This window comes from Salmo salar, chromosome 27 (assembly GCF_965601325.2).
Source record: "Salmo salar chromosome 27, fSalSal1, whole genome shotgun sequence".
Lineage (NCBI taxonomy): Eukaryota > Metazoa > Chordata > Actinopteri > Salmoniformes > Salmonidae > Salmo > Salmo salar.
Window position 1 is genome coordinate 10,819,124 of NC_138317.1, and position 17,698 is coordinate 10,836,821.

General features: G+C 40.4%; 1 protein-coding gene across 1 annotated transcript; it reads left to right on the forward strand.

Moving 5' to 3' along the window:
• The first annotated feature begins 9,155 nt into the window (after window positions 1-9,155).
• Window positions 9,156-13,450, forward strand: LOC106588433 (inhibitor of growth protein 4). The gene is made up of 8 exons (XM_014177421.3): window positions 9,156-9,251; window positions 9,713-9,784; window positions 9,951-10,117; window positions 10,496-10,610; window positions 10,936-11,047; window positions 11,260-11,404; window positions 11,930-11,991; window positions 12,140-13,450. The coding sequence occupies exons 1-8, from the start codon at window positions 9,215-9,217 to the stop codon at window positions 12,177-12,179; spliced, it is 750 nt and encodes a 249-aa protein (XP_014032896.1). The 5' UTR covers window positions 9,156-9,214; the 3' UTR covers window positions 12,180-13,450.
• Window positions 13,451-17,698: the final 4,248 nt, after the last annotated feature.

The following is a 17,698-nucleotide window of genomic DNA, read 5'->3' on the forward strand; positions in this document are numbered from 1 at the left end:
CTATTAATGGGAGTGAAATCAACACATAAAACCAGACACTTCATAATTTCAAGCCCTTCATTCTGGGTTATCATCAGCAGTGACAATGCATTCGGCGAGATCAGTCACATTAGAAGAGTGATCAGGGACAAAAGTACAACATTCATTGCCAATGATTGCACAAGTGCCCCCTTGACCTGCCAAATGATAGTCAAGAGTCTCTGTTTTTCAAAGCCAATTTATGCAATTATTTTAGCATTGCCAACTTCTCCATGTCTCTAGAGGTTCTCTATGTCTTAGCCGAATTTGATCCAGGGCACATGCGTATTGACTTTCACATGAAAGAGAGAGAACACGTGATATAGCAGTTTCACACCAACCTTGATAAGAGTGATATTGGGGCAAGACTAGCCCAAGGTATAATCTAGTGGCTCTCCTCACAATTTAGGGGCATAGCTCTGTCTTTAGAAACCTTGCCTTTCCAAATCATAGCTTTAACTATTGATAAATTACCCAACCCAAATTTAGAATGGCCTCACCTTTCCAAATCATAATTATAACTTATGATAAATTATCCAACCCAAATTTAGAATGACAGTCCTTAGGGCTTCATGCCAGTTCTATCACTCTAATTTAAGACCCTCAATTTAACACACACCGATACTGGCAGAATGTACATTTACATTGACATACAGTATATTCATCTTATATTTCAAGCATTACCTATTCTCATCACCTATTATCACATTGGTATCTCAATGCCTTCTTAATCAAAATTACTATAACTTTCACAGTGTGCAGACCTCCACAATCAACCTGATACCCCAAATAAACAATTTTGGATAAGCCTAAATCAATTAGAGGCACGGTTGACCACCCCCTCCCTCCCGGTACTCATCCTTCTGGCGTTTCTTCATGTTCTTCTTCAGCTAGTGTTTCAGTTTGTACTCCCAATGGCACATGTTCAAAGTGGACGGCCCTTGGTAATGTCTCTCACCTGAGAGACATTCTTTACAGTTCATTATGTCTTTGTCCATTATGTCTTTGTCCATTTTCCCACCAGTAAACCAGCAGCATGAGAGAAGTTTGGACGGGATCCCTCTCCATGCTTACTCCATTGGACTCATGTCGTACTCCTGATAGCTTCGACTGGATGCTGTGTACAGGTTGCTGGCTTGGACTCAGGTCTCACGGTAGAAGTGGTGAAGGACCATACTGAACGCCATTGTCACCATTACTTCAGCCGCTTAGAGGGGGTGTTAAGGGTCACACTGTTCTTGGTCAAATTATCCCTTCCATGCATCTAATTATTCCTTCCATGCATCACACCCTGATCTGTTTAACCTGTCTTTGTGCTTGTCTTCACCCCCCTCCAGGTGTTGCCCACCTTTCTCATTGTCCCCAGTGTATTTAGACCTGTGTTCTCTGTTTGTCTTTTGCCAGTTAGTTTTTTTTTTCAAGCCTACTAGCGTTTTTTCAGGTGCTCCTGTCTGTCTCTAGTTCCTGTTTTCTAGCTTTCCCAGTTTTTACCATTCTGCCTGTCCTGACCCTGAGCCTGCCTGTCGTTCTGTACCTTGTCACACCACCCTGGATTACTGAACTCTGCCTGCCCTGACCCTGCCTGAAGTTATGTACTTTTTGGACTCTGCTCTGGACTACTGACCTCTGCCTGCCCTTGACCTGTTGTTTGCCTGCCCCCTCTGTTTTTGTAATAAACTTTTGTTACTTCGAAACTGTCTGCATCTGGGTTTACTCCTGAGCCTTGACGTCTAGACACCATCTGTGGTCACCTTCGCCATCACCTCGAGAGAGGACAGACCAGAAAAACAGTTTAGTTTAGGGCTCATTCAGGAAATTCAGACAAATGATTTACTGTATGACAAATGATTACTGCTACCTTCTTCTTAAAACTTCTTAGGGATAGCAGTCCCACTAGCGGGACAACTTCCGGTGAAACTGGAGGGCGTGCAATTCAAATAAATAATCATGAATATTATGGATTTTAAACATTTATGTACATATAAGTGTCTTATATTGGCTGAAAGCTTAAATTCTTGTTAATCTAACTGTACTGTCCGATTTACAGTAGCTATTACAGAGAAAACATGCCATGCGATTGTTTGAGTACGGCACCCCACATCAAAATATTTTTCCACTGGCACCGGCACATACATTCACAAATAACGATTAAATATTCACTTACTTTTTGAAAATCTTCCTCTGATTTGTCATCCAAAGGGTCCCAGCTATAACTTGTAGTGTCGTTTTGTTAGATAAAATCCTTCTTTATATCCTAAAAAGTCTGTTTAGTTGGCGCCATCAATTTGAGTAATCCACTCGTTCAGCATGCAGAGAAAATAATCCAAAAATCTACCCCTAAACTTTGTTTCAACAAGTCAAAATACGTTTCTATTTACTCCTCAGATACCCTACAACGTAATCAATCTATAATATTTCTTACGGAAAGAAGTATTATGAATAGGAAACCAATTTTAACAGGTGCGTAATGTCTTCATTTGCACACAAACACGAATTTCCAAGTCTATGTCCATCTGCTAAAACTGATATTTCTTATTCCTTTTTGAAGTTACAAGCCTGTAACCTTGAACATAGACTGTTGACACCCTGTGGAAGTCATAGGAATTGCATCCAGGGGGCTAATTTTCAATATGACCTTTCTCTTGCCTTTCTAAGAGGATAGTTTATCTCTCCCCAAAAATAATTCTGGTAGATTTTTCTTTGGATTTTCTCTGACCATATCTATTGTGTTATATTCTCCTACATTATTTTAACATTTCTACGAACTTCAAAGAGTTTCTTTCTAATGGTACCAATTCTATGCATATCTTGGCTTCAGGGCCTGATCTACAGGCAGTTTACTTTGGGCACGTCATTCAGATAGGAAGTGGAGAAAAAAAGGGCCTAGCCCTAATTAATACAGATTTCTAAAACAAAAGTTAAAGAGAATAACAACACACAGTTGAAACAATTTTTTTTCAAAATTTGCTTATACTTCCCTGTCATCTTGGCGATCTCACTGCAGAGTTACAGGTCAGGGAGTTAGAGGTCTAATCCTTAGGGAGAAATCTTGACCATCCAGCAAACCCAATCTGGTGAGATTTGTTATTGAAGCAAGACAAAAACAAAGACAAGAAAACAACAACAACAGCAATACACATATATCACTCGAGGTGGGGAAAACTTAAATCCATTTGGAGTAACTGTCAACCATTACCAGTACATATTTCTTATTTCATAGGCAGGCATGTGAACAAACTCAATTTGCTTATTTACCAAAGTGCCAGGGCCCCAGGGGACTGGTAATTCCCCCTTTGGACACATAACTCACATCGTAATGGTAAAATAGACTACATTCATTCAGGGGCAGCGCTCTCTCTCTGTCCGCCTCCTGGTCCGAATCACACATGGGACTATTGATCAATTATAAACTTATTCTAATTATTATTGTTTACATAGCCCATTTAAATCAAAACCAATGTCTCCAGTCTTTCTATTGAGGGTGATCAGGCCTCACCAGGAAGTCAGAACAGAGATCCGAGGTCAGTCAGCCCTATTAAGTGAGTGTTTGTTTTCCTGTACCTCAGACATTATTTAAAGATATTTTACATGTGTGCAACGAAAACTCTGATGATAGAAACTTCAGAAAATGTCATTTGTGTACCCTTTAAGTTGCATCCTTTCTAACCCGTGAAAAACCCACTAAAACCAAATAGAAAGACCCCACGCCATAAATCAGTATTAACACCACTAACAAATATTCATAATAGGTGGGTTTGTGCGTGGGTGCTGGCGTGTGTGGTAAAACGTAGGGTAAAAACAAACAAAATGGCCTTAGTTAATTTGGGAGCTCCCTTAACAGCTGGATCCGGCTACTTTTAACTGCTTTCCCAAGGCACTTGCCTTAGGAAGCCTTCCAAAGGGAGAGATACAGTATCATTGATAAACATGAAGAAAAAACTGGTAGCGGACATTCCATCAGTCTATACAGAATTATACTTCAGACACATCAGATGACACAGTGTCTCGTCAAGCTGAATAGGCACCTTCCAAAGTAAACAATCCCCCAGCGCCCCTCTCTTGAAATCATTGTCATTTTGACCTGTTGCATCAACATACTGTACAAACTCTCCCTGGGACATGAACTTAGTCAAAATATAAAACCTGTTGTTTAACAAATCTGCTAGGACCTTCAAAATGTTATTGCTGGCTTATCAGCTCAATATTCGGGACTAAAAACATTAATTTGGATCTACAATTCTGGACACAGTTCCACGTAATGGAAACATATTATTGTTTTAGATGACATTACCTTCTGACTTAGTGCTACCCAAACTACAGAATTTAGAAATAAATTGTCAAAAACATTTCTTATTCAATTATTCATACCTCTGTCCCAAATTTCCCCACTGTCTCTCTTACAGCCTATTTGAGTTCAATGTGTACTGGTGGCTGTTGTTCCACAGGAAGTTTATCTCTTAACCAAAACACCAGATGGCTTAAACACGAGATCAGTGGACCAGGCCTTGAAGAGTGAGCGGCCTCTAATTTAAGTAGCAATGCTCAATCCCTCTGTCTTACTTCGTCAAATTACTGAGATATTGCATTATTGGATTGCTATCTGAAAGCCAATTACCATTCACTTTGTTGCTTTCACTAGTCTCCATATCTGTTTCCTTCAACTTGGACTCCCTTCCCAATAAGAATACCTCAATCACTACCGCTCGAACACACGAATCACTCTCAAACAACATTCTGCTTTTCCCCCTATTGCAAGGTTTAAAACAAAACAAATGTAATAACTTTCTCCATATTGGAAAGCATTATTTTCATTTTAGTATAACTTCAAAAGTTACTATATATTTATTTCAAATTTCTGTTGGATATTCACTTTCTGCTTCAATATTGATTACGTTTATTATTTTAAGATTCATATGTAATGCTTTGGAGGGATCAATATGATTAAATTAACTATATTATATTTATATTAGAATTATATTAATATTAACTGAGTTGCACTGTCTATCAGTCCCCTGTAGATGGCATACTCTGTCCATAATAAGTCTCTACCTAGCACGTTAAACAGGTGAGTTGGTGAATACAGAAAATCATTGGTTCTATTTAACAGGGTATGGGCTTATTTCAAAATGTATTACCAGGGTGGAGGAAATCTCATAAACGTGTATAGTTTTATTGGTTAGGTGTAAATTAAGTCCCATACAATGCTTTAACCCCATCTTCATCAAATTATCCATAAAGGGACCATTCTGAACAGAATACTATTTACACCACTTTTGTACATCTACGTGTGGGTGTGCAAGTTGTATATTATTATTATTCCTATTGTTACTTCATCAGATCTCTAGTATCCCATTATACAAATATTGTGTTACTTTATCTCTACTAACCCATTATACATTTGTGCTACATCACAAATTCCTCTTCTACACCAGTGTTCTATACATACAGGGGTTTAGATATTCACGAGTGTTCTATTTAACAGCATATTCGGAAATAGTACTTTCTCCTTTCATATCTCCATACAGAATCCCTTTATAACGTTATAAATCTTTAGGTTTTTACCTCCACACTGCAGCAACAATCACAATGGAGCAGCCCGAGAGGTACACATATCTTTCAATGGCTTCTCCTGTCAGTGCTCACTACCTGTAGATTGATGGGCGGTGGTGGACAGAACCCCTAGATAACGTTATAGATCTAAAAACTCAGCTCACACAGAACTGGTTGGGGTATCCATTCTTTCACGCACTCTGTAATCCTCTTTCACACTGGAGCTAGTCCCTTGACAGCTCTCATTCACTCTGTACAGTCTGCTTAATAACCACATTTCAATCTCTTATTATCCAAATTCCAACCAGCTTAACACCAAATTTCTATCAATCAGTTTTTATCCAAATTTCTAAAAATCAGCACCTTTTTTAAATTTTCGCCTAAAATGACATACCCAAATCTAACTGCCTGTAGCTCAGGACCTGAAGCCAGGATGTACATATTCTTGATACCATTTGAAAAGGAAACACTTTGAAGTTTGTGGAAATGTGAAATGACTGTTGAAGAATATGACACATTAGATCTGGTAAAAGATAATACAAAGGAAAAACCATGCATATTTGGTGTATTTTCTTTGTACCATCATCTTTGAAATGCAAGAGTAAGGCCATAATATACTATTCCAGCCCAAGCGCAATTTAGATTCTGGCCACCAGATGGCAGCAGTGTATGTGCAACGTTTTAGACTGATCCAATAAACCATTGCATTTCTGTTCAAAATGTTGTATCAAGACTGCCCAAATGTACCTAATTGATTTATTAATACATTTTCAAGTTCATAACTGTGCACTCTGCTCAAACAATAGCACGGTATTCTTTCACTGTAATAGCTAAATTGGACAGTGCATTTCATTAAGAATTTAAGCTTTCTGCCAATATCAGATATGTCTACGTCCTGGGAAATTTTCTTGTTACTTACAACCTCATGCTAATTGCATTAGCCTATGTTAGCTCGACCCACGGATCCTGTAGAGGTTAACACGTCCTTTCCACACTCACACAACCATACACAACTTTCACATCCACATTCACTTAGTACTATTCCCAAACACACTCGGTAGTCTCCCTTATTACCCCATGTGCATCTTCAACAATTCTCTGTAATTACCTCCTATGCATCATATGTATCTTCACTATACATATAAAATAGCACAGAGTGCACCTTATGCTATTCTCTACCAGTGGCTGCAGACCATGTAGACATTTATCTTATAAATGCCTACAGACAGCTGTCAGCGGGGCATGGTACCGTTACTTGCCCTCGCTCTAGTCTTCTCTCTAAGACTAGCTCTAGCCTTCTTCCACGTCATATGTATCTTCAACGGTTCCTCTATAGTCTCTACAGTCGCCATAGTCTCTACAGTATCTATACTCTCTATAGTATCTATAGTCTCATGTATCTCAGGCTCCCGAGTGGCACAGCGGTCTAATGCACTGAATCTCAGTGCATCTGCGTCCCTACAGTCCCTGTGTCACGACTTCCGCCGAGGTCGGTCCCTCTCCTTGTTCGGGCAGCGCTCGGCGGTTGACGTCACCGGTCTTCTAGCCATCGCTGATTCATTTTCCATTTGTTTTGTCTGTGGGTTTTTCACACCTGGTTTCAATTCCCCCATTACCTGTTCATTATTTAACCCTCTGTTTCCCACATGTAATTGTGCGTGTTTGTTCTATGTTGATGGCTGTATCTGACGGCTGGTATTTTGTTGCCGGGTTTTGTACTATGCACCCGTGTAATTTTGGTGGTACCGGTATAGTTCACGCACCGTTGTATTGTTTCTATACTGGTGTTTTTCGTGTATTAAATACCTTGTCCACGCATCTCAGCTCTCCTGCGCCTGACTCCTTTTCACCAGTTACCCAAAGCCTTGACACCCTGGTTTGAATCTAGGCTGTATCACATCCGGCCGTGATTGGCACAGCGTCGTCCGGGTTTGACCGGGGGAGGCCGTCATTGTAAATAAGAATTTGTTCTTAACTGACTTGCCTAGCTAAATAAAGGTTAAATAAATAAAATATATATATGTATAGTCTACATTATCTATAGTCTCGTGTGTCTATAGCTTCAGTAGTTTATTTAATCATAAATGCTATGGTCTTTTTAGGCTCTATAGTCTTGCTGCTTCCCATACATGTAAATAACACCCCGGATTCAAAAACACCTTGTGTTATTGTGTAGGCTAGTGGTACCCTCCTTCTACATCTTTATGTTTAGTTTCATTGGTTTTATCATTTATTTTTATACAAATTGACTTAAATTGACTTACTGAAATCAGTTGCCATCCCTCAATTGTTTGCAGATGATGTGTCTTCTGCTGGGCAACTCACAGTAAGGGTCTGGGTGGGTCCTCATCCTGTTTTGGTCAGACGGGAATTTCCCTCACACTTCATAAAATGTGCCACTGGTTTTCCTCGCAGACCCTAACTGGAAAGCTCTGCAGGCAGAATCAATCATCCAATTCGTGACGCCAAATTGTTGTGTAAATTCTTACACAGGGACACTCGAAGTCAATCTTAAATTAATCATTCTTTATTATCAGCACGCTGGAGAGGTTCCAACCAACTCAATGCACCATAGTACACATGTCAATCAGGAGCTCTGCTGGGGCAGTCCCAGTAGTTGTCTTACATACACAGACAAGTTATATTTGTATGATTTAGAATAATTAATTAATCATTATCGTTTTGTTTCATTCATGTGACCGACCAATACTGGTTCATAACATGTGACAGACCAATACCGCACGAGGCTTCTTCTTTCTAAGCTGAGACCTTGAAACTGAGATATCCCTTTCTCTAAACAAGGTTCTGGTCATACTGAATAGAACACAGATATTAGTTATTCGTTTCCAGCACAAGTCTCTCCCTTCTCATATAAAGTTAGGATTCATGAGATACACTGTAAGAGCTTTTGTACACAAGCCCCTTCAGTGATATAAATGTAAAAGATTTGGTCATGTGTCAAGTGTGTGCAGAAGGGAAGAGTATCGAATGCCAGATGAGGTGAAATGCTGCAACTGTGGAGATGAACATGCGCCTGAATTCCTGGAGTGCCTTGTTAAGGTGAAGAATGAGGTGGCAAGGGTAAGGAGTGTCCAGCATGTCTCTTATCTGGAGGCAGTGAGAAGATTGGAAGGAACGAGTGGCGGGGAAGAAGCAATGGTAGTAGAGCCACCACGACCAGTGAAAGTTTTTCATCAACTGAGGAATTGTGAAATGCTACATGTTAAAAAGGTGGACTTTGTATTATTTACTGCAATGGTCTTAAACCGCGGAGAAAAAGTCTAAGAAAATTGGAATCATTGTGAAATGCCGCTGAACGTTTTTGGGGTCTTCATGATGTCACAGCCGAGGCGGTGCAAGAAATCCTGTCGGTGAATGTACCGCCATCACAGGCCCCTGGGCATGTGTAAGAAGTATTTTGGAGTGGACTGTGATTAAAGAAGTGGGGTGGGTTTTTTTAGTTGACGTGTTTTTATTTTGTATGATGCCGTTTTCCCACTTTCCCACGTTTTTTTGAGTTCTTATTCAATACCCCGTCCAGTTGGTGGCGGTAATGCACAATTAACATTGAATGCCAACGGCCGTTAAACCCCATCGAAGAATATTTCCTGTCTGACCGGAAAAACCTTTGTTTATTATTTTCAAGATGGCGGCGGGAATGTATTTGGAACACTACCTTGACAGTAAGATAGTAATTTATCATCCTACTAAATATTGTGTAATGTGTTGTGTGTATTTGTTTTACATGCACGCATAGCTACTCCCACAACCAGTACCTGAGTTTGAGGAGATGAGAAGCCCAGTTAACGTTACTGTTTCGGCTAACGTTACTCCAATGAAAAGTCCAGAGCGAGGGACGAAGAGCACGCGAGAAAGCTAGCTTAGTTAGCTCGCTTGCTATCCGAGCTAGTAAAACAGTGCATAATTGTACCATTCTTAATAGATTCTAAATTAATTTATTGTATCGTATGGTTCTATTCAGTGGTTTCCCTACGTTTACATAATATACATATTTATAGGCCAGCATTAGTAACGTTACTTAACACACACTAGCTATGTTGCAGCCCACTGACACTGATACTGCTGTATTTGAATTGGGACCGATATATGACTTAGTATACTGTACAACACCTTGTTTTTCTAGGTATAGAAAACCTGCCATTTGAGCTACAGAGGAATTTCACTCTGATGAGAGACCTGGACACACGGACCGAGGGTGAGACTCTCACACAGATCTGATATTATCCTCATTGTTGTTGTTATCATAACAGGTAAGTAGCAAACACTTATCCAAGCTCCAGTCAAAAGTCAGTGTGCATGTAGCCCATATGATGGTTGTAACCACAACTTACAATAAATCATTTCATCTCTCTTTCTCTCAGATCTGAAAGGGCAGATAGACTCTTTGGCTTGTGAGTGCACGTCAAATGCACACACCCTCTCCTCGGAGCAGAAGCTCTCCCTGCTCCGCCAAATTCAGCAGTCGTATGGCAAGTGTAAAGAGTTTGGAGATGACAAGGTCCAGCTGGCCATGCAGACCTATGAGATGGTGAGTAAAACCTTAGGATGGTTACAGTAGATCGAGAATAGGAGTGCTGCTTGGGGTCCATACTAGTAGTGAGGAAAATAAAGGTTCTCTTTGGAGAGAGGGTTACCCTTGCCTGCCTGTAAACATGCACTCTAGTATAATTTGTCATCTGTACCTCAGGTTGCAGGTAAACCTTACATAGTGAAAGATATGTTATATTCTCAATTAGCATGTTTGATGCAGCTGGAAATGTTGAATAGCACATATTTTGATGTTGAGCAGCAGTGGACACACTTTTTGCTTCCACTGTGATTAGTTAGCCTAGACAAGCTGTGATGTCAAGTAATTTGTACATGTGATGCCTCAGTCAGTGTTCTGTTATTCATTGTGATCCCTCAGGTGGACAAACACATCCGCAGGCTGGACACAGACCTGGCCCGCTTCGAGGCAGACCTAAAGGAGAAAAAGATTGAGAGCACCGACTATGACTCGACCTCCAGCAAGGGAAACAAGAGTAAGTTCTGTTCTGACACTGTGCTCATTTTCATTCGGTTCTGTCCCTTGAACACGTTACTTTTTAGTGCTGTCTCATTGCTGTCCACACATAAACAAACACACAGACAACAACGTTTAAGCCTATAGATAGCTGGGAACTGGGCCGTGTTTATAATTACATGCAATGGAAAATGTTTTACAAAAAACTGGCTTATTCTTATTGGACAAGTCCAATTAGTCCCTCCCTATATGAGTCTATTTTCTTCTGTTTGGTGCTTAATGAACACGACCCAGGCAAGCTCCTTATGTGTCCATAGCCTGAAGAGTTTTGTGTCTTTCGTAAGGTGAGCTCAGGGGGCCAAAAGAGAAGAAGGTGGCTCGCACGAGGTTGAAGGCGAAGTCAGACGACGACTGCAGCCCCAAGAGCGGGCAGAAGAAAGTCAAACTAACACAAACGTATGTACAATTTGAAACATATGTTTCATAAGCTGATGCTTTGTACCAGATATAAGCTAGACAGCAAATTCTCATCTCCACTCCAATAACTCCCTGAACCGAACTGAAATGTTCTGGTCTTCTCTCACTCTGTACCTTACAACAGTCTCTGATACAGTACATCTCTTCCTCTCAGTATTAATTCCCATTGTCCTCCCTTGTTGTGTCCTTAGGCCAGAGTTCACAGCCCCTACAGTGAACTTTGGGAACGTCCACCCCTCGGACGTGCTGGACATGCCCGTGGACCCCAACGAGCCCACCTACTGCCTGTGTCACCAAGTGTCTTATGGAGAGATGATCGGCTGTGACAACACAGACGTGAGTCCACAGCTTTCTGCCATTGGTTATCTAGCGGTACATGAGCACTAGGTCCAGAGTTGGGGTCATTTCCCTTTCAATTCAGGAAGTAAACGTAAATTCCAATTCCCTTTTTTTTTCCTCATAGAGAGAAGCAATGACATCACTTCCTGAGATGGTGGAATTGAAATGAAACCCAACCCTGATTGGGTCAACTATTCACTATGAGCCAAATCCTAACCTGAAATCAGGGCACTAGAATTTTTCTACAGAAAATACCACTTTGACATAAATGTGTGATTTTACCAAAAAAGTCTTGAGTTATAAATTAGTGTAGTGTCAAGAAATGAGAGATGGTGTTGGAATGTTTGGTGCTTAAATCACAGATTAATTCAGTAAAACCTAAATAAAGGCTAGTTCCTTTTGGTACATTTTGACCAAGAGTAACCCACTAGTGTACAGCACAGCATTATAAAAGTTGCTCCCTATACTAATGGAATAATACTAATCAGAATGTACTGTGTGTGTGTGTGTGTCTCATTGTAGTGCTCCATTGAGTGGTTCCACTTTGCCTGCGTGGGGCTGACGACAAAACCCAGAGGAAAATGGTAAGTCAAGGAAGAGCTTGGAATTTAGGATGGGAAAATAAAGATGTTTCTCCTGTAACATGGAAGAGACCAACTCACTGAACGTACTTTTCTCTCTCTCTGTCTCTCTCACCCTCTTTTCTCTTGTTCTCTCATTTCTTTCGCCCAGGTACTGTCCAAGGTGTACTCAGGAGAGGAAGAGAAAATGAACCCAGAGACGATCATAACCAACAATCATAACGCTAGAGGGATGTAGAGTTTACAAAGGAGGGTCCAGTGTTTGTTTTGAAACATGGCAAGCCCTCCATAAACATCCATAAACACTAACATAGACTCTGCGGGGTCATGTTTAATAGGTCACACCATCACGAGTTGGGTTGAAACGCAAAACCAAAATGAGCATTTCCTATTGGACCAAGTCCAAGTAGCCCCTCCCCTTTTTCAGTGTGTGTTCTTCCGTTCAGTGTCTAATGGTACTTCTGGTCTGCTATCCTGTATACCTCTCTTTGTCAAACAGAAAGAAGATGGACATTTGACGGAGGTGTAGTTACAGCTGTTAGCCTAATTGATGTTCCTCAATCATGACTATATATATGTTTTTTTATTGTTTAACTTTTTGATGGTTGCTTTAATGCTTATTTATGCAGAGTACTACAGGGACGTATACCCTTCTTTTTGCTTCATGATAGACTGTAACAGCGACTCGTACTGGATGCTTTTATACTGAACACTATTCAGCCCTGATACACACCGATCACGTGTATCAACTCTTTTGTTCTCCAACTATTCTCTATATTCTCACTGGTTATTTCCATAACAGACTTTTGGGGGACTGAAAAGAAAGTGGGTTGATTAAGCGGAGTCGTTGATGTAGCTAGATTGTCGATTTGACTGAAAAGGAGAATGTACATACCTAGATGTGCTAGTTCAGAATGCTGTCGGAAGCAAACTGCACCAAATTTCTCTCTCATATTCATTTAAACAGCAATCACCTGAATTGCAGGTTGTTTGCCCAAAAGAGCAGGAATTAGTGAACTGGAAAATGTATTGATAACTGAATCTAGATGGTAAAGCTTTAAAAAAATATATTTTCTGATATATAGACATTTTGATAGGCCCATCTCAAAAAATTCAACAACGTCCTGTATATTTCTATTAGGAAGAGGCCTTTCTTTGACTGACTGTGCTTTATGAAGAGCCTTATTGATCAGTACTGTAAGAATAACCATTTAAATGTGCTTAAAAGTACAAGTATCCAGAATGACTGGCTACGTTGCTCAGTATGGTTTGACTGAAGCCTCAAGAATATAACTTCATTTAGTAAAACATTAAAACTAATGAAACTGTATTTTGATGCTATGACCTTTTTGTATTCTGACTAATTGAATAATGTACTTCAAAACATTGGGTGTTGTTTTTGGAGTTATCTATTCTTATGGAATAAAGCACAAGGAATAAAGCACAAAAACAAAAAAAACAACCAGAGTAAAATGCCATTTCTTATTTCTAAAAGTTCTACTATCATCATGAGCTTTGTTGGTGTATTGCTGTTTATTTACTACTTGTATTCATTTTCAGTCCGGTGTCTTTCTATTGAGAAAGATAAAGACATCTTTGTTTGCGTGCATAGTATTGACAGATTATCAATCTGCAGTTCTCCAACAGTGCATCACTCTGAGATGTTATTTTCTTCTACATCAAATAACTTCATAAATCCAACATTGTACTCTGCTGGCCCATTCCCAAAGTATTACATCTCCAGTGCAGTGTTCAATCTGGCCACAAGATGTCTAGCTGCTCTCATCACTGCACTATTATAGACCATAGGATATCCTGTGCTTTCCAAAATACCAGATGGTGTCTACTATCTCCAATTTGACACTGATGGATTCATTATATAACAAATGTACATTACCGTTCAAAAGTTTGGGGTCACATAGAAATGTCCTTGTTTTTGAAAGAAAAGCACACGTTTTGTCCATTAAAATAACATCAAATTGATCAGAAATACAGTGTAGACATTGTTAATGTTGTAAATGACTATCGTAGCTGGAAACGGGTGATTTTTCTTTAATGGAATATCTACATAGGTGTACAGAGGTCCATTATCAGCAACCATCACTCCTGTGTTACAATGGCACGTTGTGTTAGCTAATCCAAGTTTATCATTTTAAAAGGCTAATTGATCATTAAACCCTTTTGCAATTATGTTAGCACAGCTGAAAACTGTTGTGCTGATTGAAGCAATGAAACTGGCCTTTAGACTTGTTGAGTATCTGGAGCATCAGCATTTGTGGGTTCAATGCGAGAAATTGCCAAGAAACTGAAGATCTCATACAACGCTGTGTACTTCTCCCTTCACAGAAGAGCGCAAACTGTCTCTAACCAGAATAGAAAGAGGAGTGGGAGGACCCGGTGCACAACTGAGCAACAGGACAAGTACATTAGTGTCTAGTTTGAGAAACAGACGCCTCACAAGTCCTCAACTGGCAGCTATATTAAATAGTACCCGCAAAACACCAGTCTCAACATTAACAATGAAGAGGCGACTCCGGGATGCTGGCCTTCTAGGCAGAGTTCCTCTGTCCAGTGTCTGTGTTCTTTTGCCCATCTTAATCTTTACATTTTTATTGGCCAGTCTGAGAAATGGCTTTTTCTTTGCAACTCTGCCTAGAATGCCAGCATCCCGGAGTTGCCTCTTCACTGTTGACTTTGAGACTGGACAACAAGACAACAAAGTCAATATATTGGAATGGCCATCACAAAGCCCTGACCTCAATCCTATAGAAAATGTGTGGGCATAACTGAAAAAGCGTGTGCGAGCAAGGAGGCCTACAAACCTGACTCCGTTACACCATCTCTGTCAGGAGGAATGGGCCAAAATTCACCCAACTTATTGTGGGAAGCTTGTGGAAGGCTACCTGAAATGTTTGACCCAAGTTAAACAATTTAAAGGCAATGCTACCAAATACTAATTTAGTGTATGTAAAGTCGGACCCAATGGGAATGTGAAGAAATAAATAAAAGCTGAAATAAATGTCTCTCTACTATTATTCTGACGTCACATTCTTAAAATAAAGTGGTGATCCTAACTGTCCTAAAATAGGACATTTTTACCAGGATTAAATGTCAGGAATTGTGAAAAACTGTGTTTAAATGTATTTCGCTAAGGTGTATGTAAACTTCCGACTTCAACTGTAGATATTCCATTACAAATCAGCCGTTTCCAGCTACAATAGTCATTAACAATGTCTACACTGTATTTCTGATCAATTTGATGTTATTTTAATGGGCAAAAAAATTGCTTTTCTTTCATTCTTTCAAAAACAAGGACATTTCTAAGTGACCACAAACTTTTGAACGGTAGTGTATATATACAGGTATCTGCCAAAATAAAGGAAACACTTGAATAATGAGGGATACAAAGTACAGTATATTGAAAGCTGGTACTTCTGCACATGGTGGTCCTGAGCAATTCCTAAGCAGTTAACATCCCATCATGCTTAGGGTCATGTATAAAAATGTTGGGCAGGCCCACTTGCCTATTATTTTGCCTGCATTGGCTATGCCCCCATAGGATAACAATGCCTCAATCCACAGGGCACGAGTGGCCACTGAATAGTTTGATGAGCATGAAAACAATGTAAGACATATGCCATGGCTGTCTCAGACCAGATCTCAACCCAATTGAATACTTATAGGACATTCTGGAACAGCGCCTGAGGCAACGTTTTCCATCAACAAAACACCAAATTATTTAATTTCTTGTGGAAAAATGGTGTCACATCCCTACAATAGTTCCAGATACATGTAGAATCTATGCCAAGGTGCATTGAAGCTGTTTTGGCTCGTGGTGGCCCAATGCCGTGTTAAGACACTTTTAAATGGGTGTTTCCTTTATTTTGGCAGTTACCTGTATGTGGAATTTATTCATGGGTAGAGATTATTTGGAAGATTCTTTTTACAAGAATACTGGGTACGAACGCCAAGAAGCATTCAGAGGCCTGTTGCAAGGGGTTCTGTATCTGAAGAGCAGAATCAAAACCCTTATTCCTGAACTGTCCCTATGAATGCTGATTTTCATGCAAATGTATCTCTATTTTATTAGAGCATAGGACTGAGGTTTACATGAATAAACAAATGATTCCTGAAATGTTAGAAAGATGAACCAAACAACTACAGACATTTGCAGATACTCTGTGCAATGTGCACAACAGCTCTTTCAACTCCTGAGGGTTGCTACAATATGTACACCATAGGCCCGTCATGGTTATTGCCAAGTCGTGGCCTGTATCAAGTGAAGGCAAAGGCAAATGTTTAGATAGTGGTTTTGATACAAGCTATTTTGCTGAATTCCCTGGAGGCCCTAGTGTCTGCAGGTTTCTGGGTTTTCCTTTCAATTAAGACCTAGGCAACCAGGTTAGGGGAGTTCCTTACTAATTAGTCACCTTATTTCATCAATCAAGTACAAGGGAGGAGGGAAAACCTTCAGACACTCGGCCTTCCGTGGAATGAGTTTGACGCATGTGCCTTAGGGTATCCATTGCACCAAAGCCTTCCAACGCCATTCCTTCAGGGTCAAACGCTGGTCTTTGCTCCAGCACCACTCTATCATGGTATCATCGTTCAAGTCACACACATTCGATAAACCCACATGGAAAATGAAATTGGCACAGTCCTTCCTGGTTCCTGATACGTTCCATTTTTAGGATGTTATTTGAGCTTCCAACATCAACATGTCTTGACTAGACTGAACTTGGGAGAATGTGGAGTGTTACAATTGACAAATTGATGAGTATCAATATGTAATTGGCTGCAGGCACAATGAACATCAATGTCTCTGCAAATATGGTCACTCACTGAATGGAGATGAGGTGAAATGACAAGCAATAGGCCTGTGGTAGCTCTCCAGCACCCCACATTTGAACCCTTGCAGTAGTTAAATCACATAGACGAAGTAAAGGTCAACCTAAAAATATGGCAGATGACCTTCTCATAATCTGCCAGGCTACTGAATACATATACACTGCACCCTGGGATGGCCTATATCTCTCTATTTATATAGATTTATCATGTCAAAGAGGGTGACATTTTGGTAAGGCGACACCGAAAGGCAGGCACAACTTTACCATGGATATTTTCTGTGATATGGTAATATAAATGTTTTAGGAAATCTTATCAATGTCTTATGTTAAGCGTGGGCAGATGCTGTCCCGGACTGGCAGCAGCAATCACTTTAATTGTTTATGGGGTTGTCATAGTCATCGGAAAGGGGGGAGGTGTAACAGTATAGCTTCCGTCCCTCTCCTCGCCCCTACCTGGGCTCGAACCAGGGACCCTCTGCACACATCAATAACAGCCACCCTCGAAGCATCGTTGCCCATCGCTCCACAAAAGCCACCGCCCTTGCAGAGCAAGGTCTCAGAGCGAGTGACGTCACCGATTGAAACGCTATTAGCGCGCACCACCGCTAACGAGCTAGCCATTTAACATCGGTTACAGAGGCATAGGTTCTGTAGGGATATATGCCGCATTCAGAACAACTGGGAACTCGAATAAATACGAGGTCAAATCATGACGTCAGTGATCTTCAGGTTGGAAAGTCGGAGCTCTAGAAAGAGGCCGAGTTCCCGAGTTGGAATTCCGAGTTGGATGACCGTTCAAGTCGATTCTTCTCTGTCGGAGATAGTTTTTTTCAGTTCCCAGTTGTTTTGAACGCACTGAAGTC